The sequence below is a fragment of the Suncus etruscus genome, chromosome 5 (genome assembly GCF_024139225.1).
Source record: "Suncus etruscus isolate mSunEtr1 chromosome 5, mSunEtr1.pri.cur, whole genome shotgun sequence".
NCBI classification, from domain to species: Eukaryota; Metazoa; Chordata; class Mammalia; order Eulipotyphla; family Soricidae; genus Suncus; species Suncus etruscus.
In genome coordinates, this window is record NC_064852.1 from 33719512 (window position 1) to 33745382 (window position 25871).

The 25871-nt window shown below is 32.6% G+C and overlaps 1 protein-coding gene across 1 annotated transcript in view; it reads left to right on the forward strand.

Moving 5' to 3' along the window:
- The window catches only part of THSD7B (thrombospondin type 1 domain containing 7B), a 957836-nt gene that overhangs the window by 653642 nt on the left and 278323 nt on the right, over positions 1-25871 (forward strand). Inside the window, exons 13-14 of the mRNA XM_049773766.1 lie at positions 22315-22509; positions 25490-25753. Of these exons, the coding sequence (XP_049629723.1) occupies positions 22315-22509; positions 25490-25753 (459 nt within the window). The remainder of the gene's footprint in view (positions 1-22314; positions 22510-25489; positions 25754-25871) is intronic.

Here is a 25871-nt window from a genome sequence, read left to right on the forward strand (position 1 = left end):
GCCCTATTGCTGCGCCATCATCTGGCCCCAAGAAATCACTTTTGACTGTCTTGACAGGCTCCGGAAGCATAGATGATATTTGGAATCAACCTGAGAGGCTGCGTGCAAAGCAAACACCCTGCCCCGCTGTGCTATTGCTCTCGCCCACTTCCAGTTTTTGTCAAGAGTGATAAATTTCTATTATCATATCATAGTGATCCCTTTTAGCCCTAACTACAGTCCCCTGCTTTTTTGTGTGCAAGCTTTCTACTATGGTCTGTTCCTCCAGGCCCTTGTGTCTATGTCTCTAGATCTTGTTACCATTCTATTCTTTATTTTTATATAGATTGATGCTATTTTTGGTACTTTTTATAATGATTCAACTTTTTCAAGTAAACAGTACACTGAAAATTTTAATTATAGTCATAAGAGGTACTGGAGATTCTCTCAAACACAGAGTTCAAGGGACTGACATAGTGGGCTGGGCAAATAATTTAACAGAGTGAGTTATTTAGACAAGAACAAATTAACAGTTTATTTAGTTTATTACAAAGGGCATTGGTCAATGGGGCCTAGTAGAGTCCTATCTAGTACAGACTCTAAAACCTACCTTTATTTGTTTGTTTATGATTTATTTGATATAGGGGCCACAATTGGCTATGATAAGGGCTTATTCAGGGATTACATCTTTCCGTTCTCAGGGACCATTTATGATCCCAGGAATGGCACCAGTTCTGTCACATGCAAGACCAGCTCCTCACCTGCTTTACAATCACTCTGGTGTGTTTTCCCTTTGTCTTAGTTCCCACTCTTTATCCGCTACCTTAAAGGACTATTTGGGCAGAGATTAGGTAGTTATATGATTGTTTTTATTGAGAGGAAATCTGGGAACCAGAGGTGAACTGAGGGGTAGGGGATAAATGTTTGTAGTATAGGAGTTAAGATACAGACAGTTTTAATGGAGAAAACTGAATTGTCAAGAACATATAAATAATTTTTGCACTCACATACCTGATTATTAACTGATTATTAACTGATTATTTTCTGACAGTTACTGAAACAAGCAGACCAGGAATTTTTACTATGGGAGTAAAGGTAGAACACTTCAAGAATTATCTGGGCCCGGAGAGATAGCACAGCGGTGTTTGCCTTGCAAGCAGCCAATCCAGGACCTAAGGTGGTTGGTTCAAATCCCGGTGTCCCATATGGTCCCCCGTGCCTGCCAGGAGCTATTTCTGAGCAGACAGCCAGGAGTAACCCCTGAGCATCACCGGGTGTAGTTTAAAAACCAAAAAAAAAAAAAAAAAAAAGAATTATCTAAATATCTTAAGTCAGTTATATTGAGCATATTTTACTTTGTCTATCCAGCCAGACATTAAAATGTTTCTTGGATTATTTTTTTGAACTTGCATGTTAGCACTTCATGGTTCTGTTTGTCTGTTTGTAATAACCTGAGACAAAAACTACAGCATTTTTACCTGTAAGATCATATAATTTGGATGGAAGCAGATACTGAGTTTGTCTTAGCTGAGAATAAAATGATAATGCTTTGACTTGGGTTTCATATTTGTTTTTGGTAGTCTTCTGAATTGTTGTCTCGTATTATGAGCTTTAGTAAGCAATATCATGGAAATTGATATTCCCTAATACCATAATTTAATTCCACTCCTGTGAATTTTTACTGATTTTAAGCTAGAGAAATAGTACTGAAGGACTGTTGTTTGCCTTGCAAGCAGCCAACCTGGGTTCTATCCTGAGCATCCCATATGATCTTGCAAATACATCCAGGAATAATTTATGAGTGCATAGCCAGGAGTAACCTCTGAGCATTACTGGGTGTGGCAACAAAACTAATAGAAACTTGAATTTTCACTGGTTTGTTTCCCTATGACATGAAATAAAAGGGAAAGTAATAAACTTATTTATTAAATAATAAATTCTATTATTTGTGAAATGTAATATGAGTACCATGAAAATGACACCTGTGATATTGTGATTTTAAGCCATTTATTATTGGGAGTAAAAATGAAAAAGTGTCAGAATACTGTAGAAGTAAAGATGGATGTTTTAAATAAAAAATCTAGTTGCCTTTGTCTTTCTGCAAAATTCAGAAACAACTACTTTATTTCTTATAGCTCTATATTCCTGCTAGTTCATCTCTCAATGTGAGGGAACAATCAATGTATTTTATTTTCACCATTATTTTTCTATTACCAACAAAATTTCTGTGTCTTTTTAGCTTCTTCCTCTGAATGTTAGAAGTATATTATATTCACCTACCCAGCTAACTTGTTTCTCAGCCTACTATACCTACTAACAAAAATTGAAAATTGACTTTTTTGTGTTTACATTATAATTCATAGCATAACACCATAACACATAGAACTGGGTACACCATTAATTAATAAAATATATTAACTACCATCTCTGTTATAAAATCATCAGAACTTTAACATACCCCATTTTTGCTATTTTTATTGAAAGATAAAAAAAAACATAAATGCGTATGTGGAATGCTAGCCTTTGTATATATATTTTTTAATTTGGAGCCCACACCCTGCAATATTCAGGGATCACTGCTGGTTTTGTACTCAGTAATCTCACCAGGTGGGGATCAGAAACAATATGGGATGCCACATATAAAATCCAAGTCTGTTATATGCATAGTAAACTTCTTACTCTATTATCTCTCAGGCCCATAGGTCAGGACTTTCTAAAATTTTTACATCCACAAGTCCTTGTTTTCTGTGGACATTAACCCAATATTTAGATATATAAAATAGGTACCCTATAGATAGATATTTTTAATTCCTTATACATTTCTTCAATATGGAAAGGTGTATCTAAACTTTGAAAATAAATCATAAATAAATCAATGGAAGAATATTTTTCTCAAAATCATCAATTCATCAGTTCCCTATTCCTAAAAAAAATTTTTTTTTTTTGGTTTTTCAGGCAACACCCATTTGATGCTCAGGGGTTACTCCTGGCTAAGCGCTCAGAAATTGCCCCTGGCTTGGGGGGACCATATGGGATGCTGGGGGATCGAACCGCGGTCGCGATCTTTCTGTGGCTAGCGCTTGCAAGGCAGACACCTAACCTCTAGTGCCACCTCGCCGGCCCCCTAAAAAATTTCTTATAGTCTTTATTGAACATATGTTGAATTGAAGAAGAAGAAGAAGAAGAAGAAGAAGAAGAAGAAGAAGAAGAAGAAGAAGAAGAAGAAGAAGAAGAAGAAGAAGAAGAAGAAGAAGAAGAAGAAAGAGGAAAGAAGAAGAAGAAGAAAAAAAAGAAGAGGAAAAGAAGAAAAGAAGAAGCAAAGAAGTAAGTAAAAAGGAGAAAAAAGGAGAAAAAAGGAAATGGTAATTTTCAAAAACATATTTGATAATTGGGATTTGTAACATAAGTCTGTTGCATCATCGACTGTTTCCATGGTCTTAATGATCATATGCTTTAGGTCCTATTAGAAGACATAAACAAAAGGAAATGGGTAAATTGGAGTACTTTATCAAGACATTTTTTTAATTTTCCAATAAAACCACAGAATTTGAATCATCTTGTTCTGCCTCATAAATTGAGGGGAAAAATAGATGGTTCCAGGACCAAACAGTAGTATGAAAACTGAGTGGAAATAAAAAATTAACAGACTTAAACACCAAACCCAGTCAATGGCAACACAATCGATACCCAATCTACAACAAACTATATACACAGAAGACCAATTGCACTAGTAGTCTAAGGAACAAAGGAGGGAGAGATATCTATATTTATATTTCTAGGAATTATACTTTCATTTTCCAACATACTTATACTTAATTTTTTTTCTTTTGGGGGGTTTTTGTTTTGGGCCACATTCATAAGTGATCAGGGGTTAATCCTGGCTCTGGGTTCAAAAATCACCCCTGGCAGACTCAGGGAATCATATGAGATGCTGAGAATCAAACTCAGGTCCATCCTGGGTCGACCGTATGCAAGGCAAACACCCTACTGCTGGGCTCTTTCTCCAGCCACAAAATATTTTTATTTAGTCAACTAATTTTCATCTCAAATGCTTATTGATTATTACCTTTTTAGTTTATTGTTTCCCTTAGGAATATTATGGCCCTCTTCTCTTTTTCTTAAGAGTGAGAAAGTTGATTGATAAGAATTTGTCTATATCCAAGAGTGAAATAAACATGTTATATGTTCAGTTTGGATATGCTTTCTCTAAACATAAACTTTCAGGTACTCATATTCTTTAGCACACTTAAATGGTCCTAGTAGGGAAACCCTTCATGTCACTATTTTAGATGAGCAATGGAGATGAGAGATTTAATATTATTTGTGACAATTATTAAATACATTTTAGAAGTAAGTCTTTAACGTGTGATCAACAGAACATATGGTATACACATTAATCTCATTTGCACAGAGATTATAATGTTAACATTCTACCAAGATGGTAATGAGTATAAGTAAGTGAGAATCTGACCGTTTTGTAATGCACTCTATTTTTTTCTCTGTTTAAAGTATTTTTACTTAAATAATTGTGCTTTACAAATTTATTCATAGTTAAGTTTTATACATATGTTGTTTCAGTACCAATTACACCACAAGTGTCAACTTCCATCCACCAATGTTGCCAGAATCCATCCCATACCACCACCACCACCTGTGTCCTCCCCAGTCTAGATTTCTATTGCAACAAACATCTTTTTAAGCTTTATTATTAAAGTTTAGGTCTCATTATTTTATTGTTGTTTAGTACATAATTTGTATATTTAGTTCTGTCCTTTATACCACCAATTAATCTGAGGCCCCTTTCCCCCATTTCCCATTATTTCATACCTGTTTTTTGCATCCTCCTTTGAATTTCTTTTTTTTTTCCATCATTATACTCTGAGGCCAAGAGTGCTCTAGATAAGTCTTACTTAAACCATTGTATTCCTTCGTGCAATTATTAATACATATATAGATTATATTATCCTGTATTTGTTCTTCTTCTGAATTACTCCACTTAACACAATATCTTCCAGTTCAATCTATTTTGCAGTGAATAGAGTGATTGGATCATTTATAGCTATGTAGTTTCCATTCTACATAATTATTATATCTTCATGATTCATCAATCTGTAGTTGGACACTAGATAGATTTCAAATCTTAGCTATTATTCTGAGCTTCAGGATGAATATAAGTGTTTTTGCATTCTTTTGAATGAATGTTTTACTTTCCCAAGGATATATATCTAAAAGTGCAATCTTTGGGTCATATGATGGCTTGATTCTTGGTTTACTGAGAATGTTGTATTCCATGAGGTTGAACAAGACAGAATTCCCATCAATAGTGGATAAGTGTTCCCTTTTCACCACATTCCAATCAACAGAGATTGTTTCAGTCATTTTTGTTATTTGCCATCTTCTCTGGTTTAAGATGCTATCACATTGTCCTCTTGATTTGGATTTCCCTAATGATGTACATTTTATGTGCTTGTTGGCCATCGTTTGTCTTTTTCAGAGAGAAAAGATAATTCCTCTCCCCATTTTTATCAGGTTTTTAGATTTGGGGTATTTAATCTTTATGAGTACTCTGTATATCCTAGACAATAACCTCTTATCTACTGTGTGCAAATACTTTTGCCCATTCAGTTAAATTAATTTGAGTTTTAGCCCACTTCTTTTGCAATACAGAAATTTTTTAGTAGTCTCATTTGTTAAGATTTGTAATCTCATTTGTTCAGTTTCATTCTGTAGTCATTGCCATTGGCATATTACTATATCATTCAAGACTTTGTTGAGTTCTAGGTCTCAGAGTCTTCTACTTAAGTTTTCTGCTAAGTAATTTATAGATTCAAATCTGATTTTAAGGCCTTTACCACTTTGAATTGATTTTTGTGAGTTATGAATCCAGATCCATTGTTCCAAAACAATTTGTTGAAGAGACTATCATTATTTCATTCCATATTCTTGCCTCCTTTGTAAAAATTCGTTGATCATATACTTGTGGGCTTGTCATGGAATATTTGGTTTGGTTTGAAGTTTTTTTGTTCCAATATCAATCTGTTTTGATCATTATACTTTGTAGTGCAGTTTAAATTTGTAGGTCTTTCTGGTTACATATAGAAGCTCTTGGGGCTTAATCCTGACTTTGAGCAAATCCTGGGGGTTCTCATGGATGCTAAGTATTGAAACTGGATTAGCTGTTTGCAAGCCAAATGTCCTATGCACTGCACTATCATTCTGACTCCCTAATTTGAGATTTTGGGACAAAATTTAACTGTAACAATTTTTTTTCATGAAAGATGAGCAAATGTTTTATCTCCAAAGAAAGCAGAGAGAAAAATAAAGATGAATAAACATTATTTTAGCAGTATTGGGCAGAGAAAAAGACAAACCAAAGTGAAAACAAATGTTTTTCTTGACAGATAATTGTGTTCATATTTCATACAGTTCATTATGATTACGGTGATTATGATTCTGGGTCAAGCATGAACACTTAAACTGTTCTACAAAGAGGAAACCACTATAAAAATTAAATTTTCTTATGAGATATATAACGTAGATTGATCCTCAAGAAAATATAGTCTTCTTTGACAAGTTGTAGGGGCAAAATATGGATATTGGAATGATTTTATGCCTCTCTGTAGAAATGAGAAATTTAATATTCTGATTTTTTTCAGTAGCATTTCAATACAGAACACAAATTCATCTCTAAATTTTATTTTCACATCTCATTTGTTACTTAGTTACTATTACTAGAATGATTACATGATATGAATTTTAGTTTCCTGATAAATGATAGATTTTTTTCAAAATAGCATATTAATGACAGATAAAAACTAAAATTTGTTTTAAATTGAATTTTAAGGGGCCAGAGTAATAGCACAGCGGCAGGGTTTTGCCTTGCATGTGGCTGACCTGGAACGGAACAGGGTTCGATCTTGAGCATCCCCTATGGTCCCCAATCCTGCCAGGAGCTATTTCTGAGTGCAGAGCCTGGAGTAATCCCTGAGTACTTCCAAGTATGGCCCCTAAACAAGGAACAAACAAACAAATTGTTTTTAAGAATCTACTTAAGCTTCTAATAAAATTTTATAGACAAAATATTCATTAAAATATGCATTTGCTACATTAATTTGGTTGCAGCAGGTAACTAAAGTACAATCCATATGTCAAACTCAGAGCAACTGTGAAAAATATTCCTCATTTTTATTTTTCTTCCTATTTGGAAGCTCACTGCACAACAGCTGTTTGCAGAGATACACGTAAAAATTATATAAATACTGTCTTATTACTTTAAAAATTGAAAAATCAGTGCTAGCTATTCCTCCTAAAGAATACACATTCTGTTCTAGTGTACATGGAATATTATCCAGAAAACACTCCAGCATATTGCATGCCATATATACATTTACAAAAAAAGAAATTAGTTTAGGTAATTTCTGAGGTAAAATAATTTAGATTTGAAGAATTTGAATATATTATAATATATGAGTTTGACAAGCTATACACAAAGGGGACCTGTTACACTAGCAGTCCAGGGGTCAAGGGGGTGGTATGTGATGCATGCTGGGAACAGGGGTGGCGGGAGAACAACACTGGTGGTGGGAATGGCCCTAATTCACTGTCATTATATACCATAAATATAACTGTGAAAGACTTGTAATTCGCATTGGTCACAATAAAAAATATTTAAAAATATAAAAAGCAATTGAAAATCATCTTTTAAGTAAAATATGTGAATAGCATATTTAGTTTTTACACATACCAAATATAAATATCTTTGTACATGTATATACACTAAATGCTGTAAGAACACAAAACATCTACATTGCAAAATTACAGGCAAGATTCATTGAATAAACTATCTATGATAATGTTTAAAACTCTTGTATTTTTAATTGCAGATTTAATTGATATAAGAATAGAATTTAGATACAGAAGATATTTTGAAAAAAATAAAATTTGATGTCTTTTTAATATCTATTAAAATAAAGAGTTAGAAATACTAGAATGCATCTCATTTATAGTTTACATATTTTATACCTTTAATGAAGCTGTGATGCAAAAATAATAAAATATATGTTTATAAGTAGCATTACATGATTATTATTACTGGCCAGAATATTATATTATAATAAAAAGTTTCTTAGCCACCATGCTTACACTTTACAAATTTAAATGTAAGTGATTTCTAGACATTTATATTTGTATTATTCACACAGTATAAGTTGAGTGATCTCTATGATACCTCCTAGGGCCGAATTTCTGTTATATTCTGTTATTGAGTTCATTTGTCTGTATCATCTAAATAATAATCTTCAGAATTCTAATCTGTAAAATACTGCAGGAAGGCTAAATGGATTGTCTTTTTTATTAAAGTAAGAAACAATTTTAAAATAAAATTATTCATGTTGAAAATATATAGAAAGAGTTGAATAAACAATAAGACCACAGTTTTATTTTATGTCCAAAGTGTAGTTTTTAAAGGTTAATATAACTTGTTTGGGTACATTATTTTGGACAATAATTCCATTGTAAGATGAATCCCAGATGTTCTGGGAATTAGTTTCTATTAATATAATTTTTATGGAGACTTCTGAGGTACCTTATTTTTTAAAGCGAATTTTCAGGATAATTTACAAGCTGAAACAAAGTGAAACATTCACTTGCATTTACTGAATGTATTTTGCCCAGTTCATGGACATCCCGAGACTGACTAGGCACCATCAATGAATTCACCTTCATTAATCATTACCAGTTGAATTGATTCTACTCTGTGGTCAATTTCTGTGAATATGCCACCTCATCGGCCCTGCATTTTTGGAAATGACCACTCTCCTCACCAGTGGGAATTCATCACTTTTTGGTCTCTTCTATTTCTTTGTTTTTATTTATTTATTTATTTTGGTTTTTGGGCCACACCCGTTTGACGCTCAGGGGTTACTCCTGGCTAGGCGCTCAGAAATCGCCCCTGGCTTGGGGGGACCATATGGGACGCCGGGGGATCGAACCGCGGTCCGTCCTACGCTAGTGCTTGCAAGGCAGACACCTTACCTCTAGCGCCACCTTCCCGGCCCCTGTTTTTATTTTTTATCAAATTTTTATTATCTAATGGTTTTAAACCATATTTAAATAAACACTAAATAAGCACCATGATTACAAGCATGATTTTAGTTGGGTTTTAGTCACAAATAGACTGAAGTCACAAATTGACTTCACCAGTGCAACATTCCCACCACCAATGCCATTCTCCCTCCTTCCCAATGCCTTCTCAATGTATTCAAGATAGGCATTCTACAACTCTCACTCATTAAGATTGTCATGATAGTTAAAAGTGTAGTTATTTCCCTAACTGCATACACCACTCTTCATGGTAAGTTTTATGTTGTAAGCTGGTCCTTCCAGCTCTCATTTCTATTCTTTCTGGGCATTATTACAATAATATCCTTAATTTTTCTTAAAACCCATAGATGAGTAAGACTATCTTGTGTCTATATCTCTTGCTCTGACATATTTCACTCAGCATAATAGATTCTATGCTCATCAACGTGTAGGAGAATTTCATGACTTCATCTCTACTGATGGCTGCATAATATTCCATTGTGTATATGTTACACAGATTCTTTAGCCATTCATCTGTTTAAGGGATTCTTGGTTGTTTCCAGAGTCTGGCTATTGTAAATAGAACTGCAATGTATATAGGTGTGAGGAAGGGATTTTTGAATTTTATTTTTGTATTCTTAGAGTATATCCCTAGCAGAGGTATAGCTGGATCATATGGGAGCTCAATTTCCAGATTTTTGAGGAATCTCCATATTTTTTCCATTGGGACTGGTCTAGACAGCATTCCCACCAGCAGTGAATAATATTTCCTTTCTCTCCACACCCCACTAGCACTGATTGTTCTTATTCTTTGTGATGTGTGTCAGTCTCTGTGGTGTGAGATGGTACCTTTTGTTCTGATTTGTATCTCTCTGATGATTAATGATGCAGAGCAATTTTTCATGTGTCTTTTGGCCATTTGTATTTCTTCTTTGAGAAAGTATTTGTTCATTTTCCCCCTATTTTTTGATGGGGTTAGGTTTTTTTTTTTCTTGTTAAATTCTGTCAATATACTTTATATATTGCCGATATTAGCCCCTTATGTGATGGGTATTGGGTGAATAGTTTTTCCCATTATGTGGGTGACTTTTGTATTCTAGGCATTATTTCTTTGAGGTTCAGAAGCTTCTCAGCTTAATATATTCCCATCTATTTATCTCTGTTATCACTTGTTTGGAGAGTGCTGTTTCCTCCTTGAAGATGCCTTTAGTCTCAATGTCATGGAGTGTTTTACCTATGTGCTTTCTATGTACCTTATGGTTTCAGGCCTGATATCAAGGTCTTTAATCCATTTGGATTTGACCTTTGTGCATAGTGTTAGAAGAGGGTAAAATTGTGTCTGTTTGATATTGGAATATTTAAATTTCATAGAATCTGCATTGATAGAAAATTACTCTGATAAGTATACAATTTGGTGTTATTTTGTATATCTACTTAACTGTGCAACCATCACCCCACTTTAATCCTGAAACAAAATGTTTTGATAATCTTCCAAAGAAACACTGTTTCATTAGCAGTAATTCCCCCTCAAAATATTATAACTATAATGATGGGACTACTCTAAGATTTTGAAAAAGCATGGAAAGAGCCACTTACATGTAAAAAAAATCAAATGCAATAACTTCTTCATATTCACTGCCACGACTTAACTTAGAACACAGCCAGATGTGTTCTAAACATGGTTATTTATATATACTTAAAATGTTTTACATCAATACATGTATTTATATTAATCTATGGGAAAAATATCAGGATCAATATAAGTGGCTAATAATATTCTATTAGCTTTACTACTTAAAATATTATTTTATTATTATTTATATTATATATATTATATTATAATATATTATTTTATTTTGTTTACTTTCCTTATGAAGAGTTTATTCTTGTGATATTTTTCAATTAGGAATACAATTTCTTAAAGCTATTTGTATATATTTTTAGTTAGTTGTAAACTAACATATGTAAACATATGACTTAACAAATGTCTTGGAACAAATCAAATAGGTATTTTTAATTGTGTGTTTCTAGTCTCTTATTAGAACCTATATAAAGTGCCTCTAGATTATCTAGGGACTAAGTAAACATTATTAGCTTAGCTTACTAAGCATTTCTTAGTTATTTGATTTTTTTCTTTTTTAAGAGCGCACAATTATTGGGGGAAATGCTTTATACATGGAAAATGAGTTGTATCTTTCCATAAGCAAGTTTATAATTAGGCTCCTGCAGACATGCAGTTTTGCATATGGTACTTATGAGTCAATTAAAAAACTCTTAACAAGCAATTATGGGTTTATTGTTTAATTCAATTTCTGCAACTTATGCTATTCCACTCAAAGGTTGCATATATGACTGTCAACATGTAATAATAAATATATATTTTATTTAAACACTAATTTTGTTGAATGGAACTTTCAAGTGCAATGTTCCTATGTACTATACTTTTTGCAAAGTCAAAATAGAAAGTGGACATTAAAGCCCATGGGTTATTGTAAGAATTTTCTCTTCTGATGCAAGTCATTTGGATAATAGCAAGTAATAATATCTTTACTACTACTTACATTTGTCATAGAAATGAAATTGTTAGGCTATCCACTGCATGGATTAAGTAGAGTGGTAGCTGGTTCAGCTCAGTTGATTAAATCGGAAGGCTGAGGGTTTAGGTTGTATCCATTTGTAATGAAATCGACTGTTAGACCAGGGAACACATACTCCCTTACCTGTGTTATGTGGTCAACTTTCATTATCCCCACTTTTTACAGAATTAATTTCCCATGAACAAGGCAAAAAGGAAAGTCAAAGGAAATACTCCAAGGAATAAGAACAAAAAAAGTTTATTTAGCATGTGCTTACTCAAGCCATCTCCAAGACTGAAAATGCTGCCCTAGTTTCAAACTGAATCCCAAGATGAGGAAATGGTCTGCATTTGTGGTCAAAGAGAAATGAGTCTAGGAAGAAATAGGTATAAATACATAACAAAATGTATTTTGCTACAAAATGCACAAACATTGTAATGTAATTTAATACACAGACAATGTAAGCAGGCCCGAGAGTCAGGCTATCTATAATGGTGGTTGTGAGCAAGACATAATAAAGTGGTAATGGGGAAAAATCAGGGCAAACGTCAAACCTCCATCCAAAGATCTCAAACCTTCCTTTGAGTGAGGAGTAGGGCAAGGTGCTTGGCAAAATCAGAAGAGTCCAAAGGTTACTCCTGGCTCTGAACATAGAAATTATTCTTGGCAGACTCCAAGGACCATATGTGATGCGACTGATTAAGCCTGGTTAGGCTGCATCAAAGCAAATTATTCCTCCACCCCTCAAACCTTCCTTTATTAAAATGGGTATAGGTCTCATAAATTAGATACTGGAATCACGCTTTACTGATACTTTAATCTAACTTTGTTTTGCATCAGTGTGATCACTTGTGAAAAGGATTAGAACATTCTACTTTGTGGCCAGTCTAACAAGATGAAATGACTCTTCCGGATACCATCTGAATAACCATATTAATGTATACCTTATGCTTGACTTCTTTACTCTTGAGAATAAGGCAATGTGAAATTTTTTTTTTGGAGCTGCCATTACTCACAGTGGACAATTGAAAACATGATCTCATAATGGTATGAACAAGACATGCTTGCTGTGAAAGCACCTAACTAATTTTTCTCTTTTAAATATTTTGAGCTTCCAATTCTTTCTAGAAGTTTTCCCATGTTTATGGTTGTTGGGGTGTGTTAGAGAAAAGTAGCTAAGAGAAAGAGTGTTGAACTACAATAATTTGCTTGGCCTACCAAACCTCTGTCTCATTCTTGCCAGTGGGGTTCCCGGAATGTTCAGGAATGAGAAACTCACTGATGCTCCCAAATATAGTATAATGTCCTTAACTGGTTCTGCATTAAAGAATTAAAGATGAGAAATATTGAAGCAAATATATTTATTTTAGGGCATATGAGATTGGAGAGAAGAGAGAAAAGAAATACATCCTAGAAGTAAAGAGTATCTCTGTAGAGATAAAATTCATGAAATTTTGAAGGAATTAAACAACACAACTTGGGATTCAGAAAACTTCCAGAAACAGAGTACACACCAAAATATTAGAGAAAAATAAAAGACATCTTAATAATAGACTGTTTGCAACTCCAAAAAATTGTAGTGTTCCAGTTTGCTTAATTGAGACTAATTTTATAGATATTTTTCAAAGCTACCCTACCTTGAGAACTTTTCCATGGTGTGGTCAAGGAGAGGTGTCAGCCATCTCCCAATGGGTCCTTGATAGATCCTTGATAGAGTCAAACTGTTTCTCTTACTATGGAAAATTACTATGGAAAATTACCTGTGAACCTGAGCAAATAGTACAGAGGATAAGGGTTTTGTTATGCAATATGACTGACATGGGTTTGATTCCAGGCATTTTTATATTGTCCCATGAGCATGTTCAGGAGTAATCCCTGCATGCAATGTATCCCTGCGTGAGCATCATTGGTTGTGGACCAAAAAGAAAAAGAAAAAGAAAAAAGTCATTGTACATTTAAGTCACTTATCCATACTTTCCTGCTTGCTTTTACTTCTTTTTTTTACTTCAGTATTTCTTTGGAAATAGTTTATCTTCCTTCTTTCATGAAGCCTAGTGTTGAAACAAGATAGAAAGGTAACATTTCTTTGTATTTAATAAATCTCAGACTAACCTCAATACTATGGTAGGTCATCAGAATATGCATTTACTCAGTATAAATTTACATTTTGTATCATGCTTGGTTGTAAGTGAGATTTAAGTTTGTTCATCTTACCTGAGGACAAGAGAGCATAGTGTGAGTACAGAAGGTCAGGAAATATCCTGGATAAACTGAGAATTTTTTGGTAAATAACTAAAAACCAAAGAATGTAAAGATTAAACAATATATTTTAAGAATAACATGGTAAAAATAATAGCTGAATTCTATATTAGAAACCAAAATCTTTTCCGGGAAATTTTATTAGAAAATGATGTTGAGGTACCTTTACCCATATCCTAAAGACAACAGATCTCTATTTATCAGACATCTGTATTGATGAATCAGAAGAATGTATATCTGAGGGGATAAGCTCTTGGGGAAATGTACTAATCACACTGTAACCACAATTATGTAACCCAATCTTCCTCATTACAAATCTTTCAGTGTTGAACACCTTGAAATGTTTTATAGCAACACTATAATTTCAATATGAGTTAATACAACAGTTCACTAGACTATTTATATCTTACTTAGATCACTCGTTAATCCCCAACCCCAACCAACAAGTTGTCTTCAAAGCTCCTGAACCCACAACTGAATATTTACTTAAATAAATCATTTTGGTCTTCTATACAGACTTTGTATCATATATGATTTATTTCTCCCACTATGGGGGTATGTGAGAAGGGATAAACATATTGGGGCTTATTGTCTCCATGTCCTCCTACCCTAAAAAATGTTTCTTTGACATTATTTTAGTAACTGCTTTAACCTAATTATTTAATAATTAATCAATAATAAATAAATCAGTAATAGATGAATTATTTAAGTAATTTACTTTCTTAATAGTGCATCAGGCTGTGCTTCACTCAGTCTTTGTTGCCTTTCTGTGGACTGCAAACTGTGTCATTGGACTCATATGATGAAGTGAAATCAGGATCAGAAGTCAGGGAAACATCTTCTTTAAAGAATATTTTTACCTCAAAATCAATATGCATGATACTTTTTAGTAACAAAATTAAAAACTACAGTTCCTAAAAATAAAAAAGAAAAGAGAGTGAGAGAGAAGAGAAAAGCAATGTCTGTCTTAGAGTCTGGCGGTGGTTACATTGGTAGCAAGATATGTGCATTGATGAATTGATGGATGTTGGAACACTGTAGGATTTAAACTCAATCATGAATACCTTCATAACAGTGCATATCATGGTGATTCAATTAAAAAAATAAAAATGTTAATACAAATCCTGTTTTTATCTTTCAATATTTTAATTTTGCGTCTTTTATCTTACTGCTACACTCCAAAGTCCTACAAAATGTTTATTGGAATTGCGTTTTCAAAGTTAATGGGAAAATGATAGTGGCACATAAGAGAGTAGAATTGATTTATTATTTATCAGTGGTCTTAAACCCCAGATCCATGGACTGTGGCTGCTCTTGTATTTGTAGAATTGTAGAGCAGACCTAATCTACTACATGATTATTACTACCTGTCCAAGACCAGTGTGGTGACAAAAGCTGTTCAAAGTGTCAATCACTTCAAACACACGGTTTGTATCTGCCTTACATGTTCTAACTCTGATCCCCTAATAATGTGATGGAAATATTTACGTAGTCTCCATCAATAAGTGAACTTACTACTAGGTATAATACACATGGGTTATGTATTATACATTTTCTCACCAGAGTTCATCCTTTTATAGCAAGGGTAAGAAGCTAGTGTGTTTTAATACTTTCACCTGTAAATGCGCACAAGATCTATGTTGCACCGACTGTCTGGACAGTTCATATTGTTAGTCCTAAATGTACCTTATTCATCCTTCATTTCTAATTCCTTCTGGAAAGAATCTTATTATGCTCAGGGCTTGATAGTACTAAACCCAAGTTCTTCTAGTATCCCATATGTAAGGAAGTTTTATTTCTCTCTCTTTTTTGTTTTGTTTTTTTGTTTGTTTGTTTGTTTTTTGAGCCATAGCCAGTAATGTTCAGGGGTTACTCCTGGCTATGTGCTAAGAAATTGCTCCTGGCTTGGGGGGACTATAAGGGATGCCAGGATTTGAACCACCATCTGTCCTGGCTCTGCTGCATGCAAGGCAAATGCCCTACCACTGTGCTATTACTCCAGTGCCAGGAAGATTTATTTCTATGTCTCTTTCTTCCATATGTTCCAAATTGTCAGTGCAGGTGAATACTGAATATTATGTAAACTAAGCAATTGCAACCCACCTTTTAGGATTGTGAGATACGATTGTATTGATCTCAAAACCTGAAGTAGTTATAATACAATAGCAATAGTGCAATAGTGCTTTTTTTTTTATTTTTCCAGCATTCCAAACTTATTTTCTGAAAGTGATGTTATCCTCTTAGAAGGACTTATTCTTTCCTCTGTCTTATCTACTATTAGAGTTGAACTTTGGTCAGGAAAAAAAAAAAAACTTGAAAAAGCAGTGTGCTTTTCCTGATGAATATGGGTAGATTTGAAATATCAGAGATCATTTCTAATTTAGTCTTTTAAGGTAGAATAATAGCATTTCCTGCCATAATGCCAGAAACCTTTGCCCTCTTTAAGTATAATTTAAAGAAACCAATTTTTTTACATATGTCTATGTTTCTAGGTGATGAGAGGCATTTAGTAATAGTTAATAATCTTATTTCATTCTTTCAAGTATGATTATCCTACAGTAAATCGCTCTTAAAAAATCTGAGACACACTGATACTGCATACAAATCCTAATTTTTTTCTTGCTTTGCTAAAGTATCTAAAATACATTTCACTTAGGTTATGTTTTTCGTTTTTTTCTGTTGCTGCAATAGAAATAAAGCTTGAGACTAGAGGTGGTCTGGAGGTTATAAAGAGACACGGATCAGAGTGATTAAACTGAGCTGACAGGATAGAGGCAAGATATCTATACCAGTAAAGCCAACATGAATGTAAACATGGGACCAAAACAATAAATGCTAAATTTGAAAATGCTTATTAGAAACAGGTTATGAATGGGGGAGATTCCACTGCTGGTAAGGATTGAATTTGAAACAGTATATGACTGAAACCCTACTATCAACAATGTTTAAATAAAGATTTATATTAAAAATAATAAAATAAAATAAAATAATGAAACTTCAAAAAAAAAAAAAAGTAATGGAACCAAACCCATGGACATGAGAGGTGGGGAAAAGTTCTAAGGTGTGTGTTCACTTGGTGCTACTAAAGCAGAGCAAGTCTTGTAAATTATTATATTATATTATATCAATACATAATTCAACATTGAAACAAGTGAGTCCATAAAAAAACCCAAAACAATGTTTTAAGTCAAGCACCTAAATACAAATATTTTTTCTAATTTAAAAATAGAGTCATATAATCTTTGTAAGTAGTAACTCCTGTTTGGTAGTGCTCAGACAAGGCTCATCCTACACCATAATAAAGAGATATACAGTTAAATTAAGTTGAGCATTATATTGTGTGCTTTGCTAGACACTAAGCCTAGGAAACATAAGCTGTGACTATAGATATTTGTAGAGAATTCCAGGTCACCCTACCTCACGACTGTCCAAGGGATTGTCTTAAAGCTATTGTCTGAGCATGTTGACACAAATACATATTTTTTCAACTTTCTCTACAAGAAAATTCAACTGTCTCAGTCAGCTACTCTGAGAGGGTTTTTTGTTGTTTGTTTGTTTGTCTAATGCTTAAGTTAGCTATAGTTCACACAATACAGTAATAAGATCACTTAGGGATTTTGTATGTTTGTTTGTTTGTTTTGGTCACACCCGGAGGTGCTCAGGTGTTACACCTGGCTCTGCACAAAGGAGAATTCCTGGTGGTGCTTGAGGACCCTGTGGGATGCTGGGGAGCAAACCTGAGTTGGCCACATACAAGGTGAACACCCTACCCATTGTGCTGTTGCTCTGGCTTTGAGGCTATTGGAATTAATTTTACCTTAAATTATAAATTTTATCCAGTAAATATAATGATATTTCAAATTTAATAACTGAAATGTAACTATTAAGATACCATTACACTTCATCTATTTTTATAAAACACTCAGACTAAGTAGAAGTATTTAACAAAGTGTCAATAATGAATGCTTCATCCTTTGGAGATGCGAACTTCTATCTTAACGTGGTGTTCTTTTTATTTTTGTTTTTGGGCCACACACAGCAGCATTTATGCTCTGAGCTCAGAAATCGCTCCTGGCAGGCTAGTGGAGACCATATAGAATGCAGGAGATTAAACTCAGGTCCGTCCTGAGTCAGTCACATGCAAGGCAAATGCCCTACTGCTGTGCTATTGCTCCGGCCCCCAATGTGGTGTTCTTAATGTGATACTTAAAATTTCTTTAGTACTTTACATACTTAAAATATTTTGTATAAATTGTAGTTGCGATTATCTAAATTACTCAGTACTGAGCATTCAATTAAGTAGCAACTGTCTGACAATATATTTGTGTAATATTATCTATATTAATATATACATATAATTTTCTTATATTCTCATTATTTTCATCCAATCATAAATATATACATTTTTCCTCTCCTTTTCCCCCAGTGGTTGTCACCATTAGTAAATTTAAAATATTCTATTAGCATTATCCTTTTATATCCCTATAACTTTTACAACTTCCAACACTAGATTATATGCATATAAACGTGTCATAAAATATGTTTATAATTATTTCTTGTGATAAAGTGAGTGGATAAATTAATGAATATTTCAACTTAAGTAATTAAGGTATAATGTTTATCTAATAAAGAACAAGGTATATAGTAAATCCTGTACCTAGACTGTCATTAAGGTAAAGAGAATAACTTTATAAGCGTACCTCTGAGCCAAAGTCATAAGCTATTTCCCCTTGCCTTTAATACCTTGCCTCTTATCAGGAAACCAAATGGTGCCATGGTCAGCTAAGCTTTGATAATGATTCTGTGTTAGTTGTTAAAACTAGAATCTTGAAAATATCTGAAAAAATATCTTGAAATATATCCTAATATAAAGTGCTATGTATAAGTGCTAATATAAAGTGCTCTAAAGTGGCTATTCAATCACTTTAGTGTGTTGGTTGCCATTCTGCTTTAATCAATAATACAGAGAAATGCTTTTCAGGGTAATGTGGTTGTTATCAAGCTCTATGTTACAACTCTCAATGCTTTCGTGATCCTCACACAATCACAATCTCAGACTACTTTGTTCCATTAATTTGTAAGTGATAATTTGATTTGCTCTGCATAATCCCTAAAATGTTTAGGGTATATCTAATACATTGGCTGAATAAAGATAAAGTACATAAATTAGGTGTAGTTTCAGTCACTGTGTCTTAAATTTTATCTGTTTGATTTGAGGGATGACCACAGAACCAATGAGGTCTGGAAAGCAAGATTATACACAACCTAGAACTATAAATCTGTCTAATTAAATACACATTAAGCACATCTAAAGTATAATAATTGATTATGCTTATTGAGACCAGAGCTGTAAAACACTGTTTTAAGACATGAGTGTGATATGTAACTTCATAATTATAGGTGATGTATGTATATAGTACTCCTGATATATTCATTTTAAAACCAAGACCAGATCAGACACGATCTCATTCACATAAGTTCTATTGCTGTTTGATAAATTATTGTAAATTCTATTATATGCTATCATTAATTTGTCATATATTAATATAGTATTCAGAAACCTATAACTTTCAAATTTTAAACTTATTAAAATAAATTTTGAAATCACATTTTAAAGTGTTATTAATATATTCTCAGGTGTATATAAATAGGATTTAAATTTCAAATGCCAATTATTTTTGGTTTTATCATTGCCTTGTGTGAAGAGTTCTTCTACCCTTTGCTCAAGGAACTCCTACGCCACTCCCAGAGAAAGCCATACTACTAGGGGATGCCATATTTTACATTAAATAGGGATTGTGATTATTTTGTGTGTGTAGGCTGAGTGATGCTTGGGGATCACTAGGACTATACCTGCTGGTGTAAAATGCACCATTAAAAGTTAGAAATGGACTCTGTTTTCTAAGAATTCAAGAACCCTGTTTCCTAATACATCTCCCTAGTCCCAAATATCAATACTTGCAGCTACAACAATATCTCAGTGGATTAAAGTTAATGTTTTACATGTTGGTAGACCATGTTCCCATCATTCTTTCCTCCCTAACTCTCTCAAGAAATTACTCCTAGCACCACTAATTGTTGCCCCCAAAGAAGAATATATTTATTTTTTATTACTTAGAGTGAATTGTAATTACAGAAAATAACTTTGCAAGATAAAAGCACATTAAATTTCAGCAATTTCTTATCTAAACATGCAATTTAAATTGTATGTGTAATAAATAACAAATATACTTCTTAAAAAGTTTATTATATTTATTATTAATGACTATAATAAACCAAATAAAATACAGGTTAAGTTGACTTGCTGTGGAATGGCTTTTGTTTATAGGATGTGAATGTAAACAAATGAAAGAACTATTTAGATGAATGAATACTGAATATATTTGAATGAATAGAAATTGAGTGAATACCCATCTGCCACAGAGCAGATGTACAGTGGGAAGAACCATGTGTATATCCACTGTGATCATAGCTATTTTAATAATTATGGCAGTAGAGAAGTTTTACTTGAACTAATTTGGAATAAAATTCTGGGATTCTGGTGAACATTCTGTTATACTCAGAATTAAAAAAATAAAAGTTCCAAATTCTCCCAAAATTATCCCCCCAAATAAAAAAGAATACCAAATCTCCAAATGTAAGAAATATAGGCAACTAAAATGGGCCCCTGCACATGGTTAACCTATGTTTGTAAAGTTTATATGCAGCTTTGAGTTTTTGTGTTTAGGTCTGACTCTCAGTTCTGTGCATATAGATCACTCCTACTTGTTTTCAGGGCCCATATGAAGACTTGGATAAAACCCAGAATCTAAACATGAACCAGTAATAATCAAAGTAAATAACTTGTCAACTGTACTAGACTTCTAGTTCTATATATAATTTATTTCCAACATCAGTCCAAGGCTTTTAGAGCCTTATTCTTATTAACTTCATGAAGTTTAAATTAATATAGTGGAAGTTATATTAAATAACTCATCAAATATTCATAAGCACATATTGGATAAAGAATTCTGCACTAAATAGTCTAGAGTTGAATGAACCATTGTAGGCCCTTAAATATGAAGAAAAATAATCTGGACTTTATACCCCAGAATGACTAATACAGTAAGTTTGAAGCAATATCATACAGACTGATATTATATTCTACAACAGATATTAACAGTTAGAAATTTTGTCTTTATTTTTAACTGAAGTGTATATGTATTATATAAGTTCAAGGAGACTATCAAAATATTAAGAGCCAGAAGAGTCATTCTTACATACAGACAAAAATATAAAGGTAATTTTGTTACATTTGGTTTTAAAGAAGAAATTGTTATTATTATTATTATTATTATTATTATTATTATTGGTTTTGGGGCCACACCAGTGGTGCTCAGGGTTACTCCTGGCTCTGCATTCAGATATCGCTTCTGGTAGGCTTGGGGTACCAGATGGGATGCTGAGAATTGAACCCAAGTTCGTCCTGGGTTGACCATGTGCAAAGCAAATGTCCTACCACTGGTTATCTTTTCGGCCCAGAAATTATGCATCTTAATAAATTTCTTAATTAGGATGAAAATGAGATATTTAAATATGCATAAATTATCACTTATTCATAATTAAGTAGAATAAATGATATTGACCAAAATCAATTATAAATAAAGAAAAATATTAAAGTTTTTGCATCATGATAGTTAGCTACTTTATTAAATGAGAAAACATTAACTTGAAAAATAAGTAAGAAACGTGAATTGTTATTAACAAGGTATTGATAGATGGGAACTTATCTTGATAAACTGCCTATTGGGAATTTAATTTGTTTTATTTTTTGATTTTGGGCCATACTTAGCAGCATTCAAGATTACCCCTGCTATGGACTCAGGAATTACTCCTGGCATGTTCGGGGGATGGTATGGAATAAAGAATCACCCTGGTTGGGCCTCATGCAAGGCAGAAGCTCTATCTGCTGTTCTATCACTCCAAATTTCTTCTTAAATCCTGAGGACATAAAAATAAGATCACTGACTTAAAATCTACTTAAGCAAGCAAAAATAAAACTCAAAACAGAGATCTCAATAGTTCTTATCATGCTTAGTCTGTATTTCTTACTGTTCTCATAAGGTTCCTTCAGAGACTTTTCTTATTTATGCTTCTCATAGTTGAAGATCATTTATGGCTCACATAAAAAATTAATTAGTAGAAGTTGTTTTTCTGCCATCAGTGATGAGTTTGGATTAATAATAAACCTACTTAAATCTTCAAATACCTCCATTACAACAAGCATTTGGGTTTTAAGTAGAGATAAGATCAGCTGAGTTGAACACTTTGTTCAATTACAGTTATAACTAAATCTTAAAGCATTGAAGGATTTTCTTGTCAAACCAGCAGAAGCCTGATTCAATACAATGAAAAAATTTTTTTTGTTTTTTTTTTTTAGTTGTCTCATGCATCTCTGATGATAACCAATTATCAGAAATAACAGAATGCCTCAAGCAGACAAATGGCATGCCTCCTGTTGTGCAAGAATGCATGGTTCCATGTCGAGATGATTGTACTTTCACTGCTTGGTCCAAGTTTACACCATGTTCTACAAATTGTGAAACAACCAGAAGCAGAAGGCGACAGCTCACAGGTAGGAAGTGACTCTCACTCCTGAGTTTATACTTTCAAAGAGAGCCAAAAATTAGGATCATGCTTCTTCTTCCATCTAATTTATCATTATGTTATAGTTTAATCAAGGCAATTCTTCCTGATACAGTACAGATAATTAAAGTTGTTTTGCTACTTGTCTAATGTAATGTGCCAGGATTTGTCTTAACTGTATGTGTATGGCAGAAATTACTTCAGGGAGTGAAAAACCAAAGACAATATGACCAACTAATTGCTGGAACAATGAACTTGTCATTGACATTGAAGAATAAAGCACAGGTGAATATTTGTTCTCGTGAATAGTTCAAGTGATAATTCTCTTAAATTTTAAGATCTATTTGAAAGTTTTACTTACAAGATTAAGTATTAAATTTAATTCACTAAACTGAATTTACTTAATGCATCATTAAACAGGATTTTTGTATACAAATACAATACCCACCCATAAGTGCCAATGAAATGTATATTTACACATAAATATACCAAATGAAAAAAATTACTTAGAATGTCCCCACTAATATATAATTTTGTGCAATTTTGTTTCTATTTGAAATGTGATAACATTATAGAGAAAAATGTAAGTTACAATGTATATGACAGCAATATTTACAAGTTTGAGACAAGTGTGACATTTTGTTTACTTGTTCATACACATTGTTTCAGAGGCCATTATTTTAGCAATTTTACATATTTTGAGGTAAGAAAAATTTTGGGGGGAGTATATTAGTATTATATTTTCTTTTGGAAGGATTTATAATAGGAAATTTGTGTTTGTATATAGTAGATAAAAAATACTAATAATCCTATGATAAATTTTATTTTAAATAATTTTATTTTTATTTTAAATAAAATAAAATTTATTTTAAATAATTTATCAAAACTAGTAAATTTAACTTTAACTTAAATTATACAGCTTATGTAAATATTAAATCAATGGAATATTTCTTATAATCTATTTTCAACATGTTTTTGTGTTTGTTTGTTTTTTTTTTGCCACACCAGGCAGCATTCAGAGGTTACTCCTGTCTCTGCGTTTAAAAATTGCTCCTGGCAATATGGTTTGGTATAATTGTAGGAAAAAAAGTTAAATTTTCAGTACTTTTGGAAATATTATTTTGTTATTTTATTTGTTTATATTTTAACTTATTAGGCAAAATATAATAATTGTTCATATAAATGATAGACAAAGGCATGTATTTATTTATTTAATTTGGTTTTGGGGCCATACCTAACATTGCTTAGGTCCCAATATTATCTCTGCTCATGGATAACTCCTTGTGGAGCTTGGGAGAATATGTAGAACCTGATAATGAACCTGGGTTAGCCACATACAAGCCAAGCCCTCTATCCTCTGTATCATCTCTCTGACCAGCTCCATCATAAGCAAAGCAGCATCATGTCCATTATACTATCTCTCTAGTCCTCAAAGGCATGAACATAGACTATTAAAATAATGCTGCTTTCTACACTTCATCCCATCAGAGCTGAATTAAAGATACAAAGCTTCAGGGACAGAGAACAACTTAAGGAATTTGTAGCCTTGAAACTATTCTTGTGTGAAGCTCTAATAGAGATTTTTTTAAAAGGCAAAATAAACTCCTCAGCACTTGACCTGAGTTGGTTCTTCTTTCATAGTGCTTATGTTTGTATGATTAAAAAAAGGTTGTTTTACTCCAATCCTGCTGGGTGAGTTTTACATTCACAAAAACAAAGTAACTTTTCAGTTGATTTTTTTAATCTGCATTTTCTTTTAATGCTATTTTAATTACCTTATTTGAAGTGGTGGATAACAGATATTCTTTTTATTTATTTCTATAAATTTTTATTACAAACCTTATTAATGGAGTCATTTAAGCAATATCTCTAAAAAATTTCCTAACATAAAGCTACTATTTACTTTCTTGGGATTAAACATTTTTTACTTCCATTCATATCTTTTCCTTATTTTTTCTTAACTATTCAAAATTACATTTGTAGAATTTTCCTATTTCTTGTCATTTTAAAATATATTAGCACAAAATTATTGATAATTTTAATTTTATATATCCCAAAAAGATAACATTGAAAAAACTTTAGTAATTTACTATTGATTTAAAATTTTGTGGAATTTCAGTACATCAGTTTTATTCACACTCATACATATAGGTGTCACTAACTTCATAATTAAAATAAAATAGTAATTTATTCTAAGTGTGAGATAAAAAAAAGAAACATATGCTACTAATTTCATTTTATGAAACTCAACAATCAACTTTCCAACTCTTATGGTAGTTCAATGAAGTAATAAAGGTTAAAAAAAGGAAGGAAGGAAGGAAAGAAGAAAGAAAAGAAGGAAAAAATAAAGGAAGAAAGGAAAGAAGAAAGGAAGGTATAAGTAAGGAAGAAAGAAAATATTAAATATTAAATATATTTTAATCAAACATTAAAATACTTTTAAAGTAGAATAATTATGATGAATAGCTGGATCCAGGATCTTATTTTTAAATTCAACATATTTTGAAGAGCATTCTAGAGACTGCAACTTTGTTTCCCAGCAATCATTACTTTTCAGGGAAAATTGAGACAAACTAAAGTTTTAAGAAATATATTAATTTAATTTTTTACCTCTTGAGCCACCGTAATAAACATAATTGTGTCATTCTCTAACATAAAATCCCTTTATTTAAAATGAATAAATTTCAAAGTTGATCCAAGAATTGCTTTGTTTATCACAGAATTTTCTTTCATGGCTAAGAAAGTTAAAAGAAACTTGTTTAAAATTTAATATTCTAAAAATATAAAAATACAAATTGTGAGTGAAATTTTTCGTTTAATTTATTTGAAGCATATGGTTTACAAACATACATACAAGGTCCTTTCCACACCATCTACTAGAGTGTCTGCTTTCACCTACGACTGAGTGATTTTTAATATCAATGATAGTTGATTCAAAGTAAAGATAACAATGTCTCTTGTTGGAACAGGGAAAAGCAGGAAGAGGGAGAAATGCCTGGAAACTGACCTATATCCACTGGTGGAAACAGAACTGTGTCCTTGTGACATATTTATAACTCAACCTTATGGAAACTGGTCTCATTGCATTCTTCCTGAAAGCAAAAGGGAACCTCACATAGGATCGTTGTTACAAGGAAATAGCAAAGAATGTGGACAAGGCATTAGATTTCGAGCCATCTCCTGCTCTGATAAAAATGGAAGACCTGTTGATCCATCCCACTGCAACAGTTCTGGTAAGTGTTCTGATGAAGAGTAACAAATGAAACTATATATAATCCTGGAGATCTAGAGTCAATGAATTTGTTCTACCTTTCATAGAACGTGGAGATAAAAAAAAAATCACAGGAACAT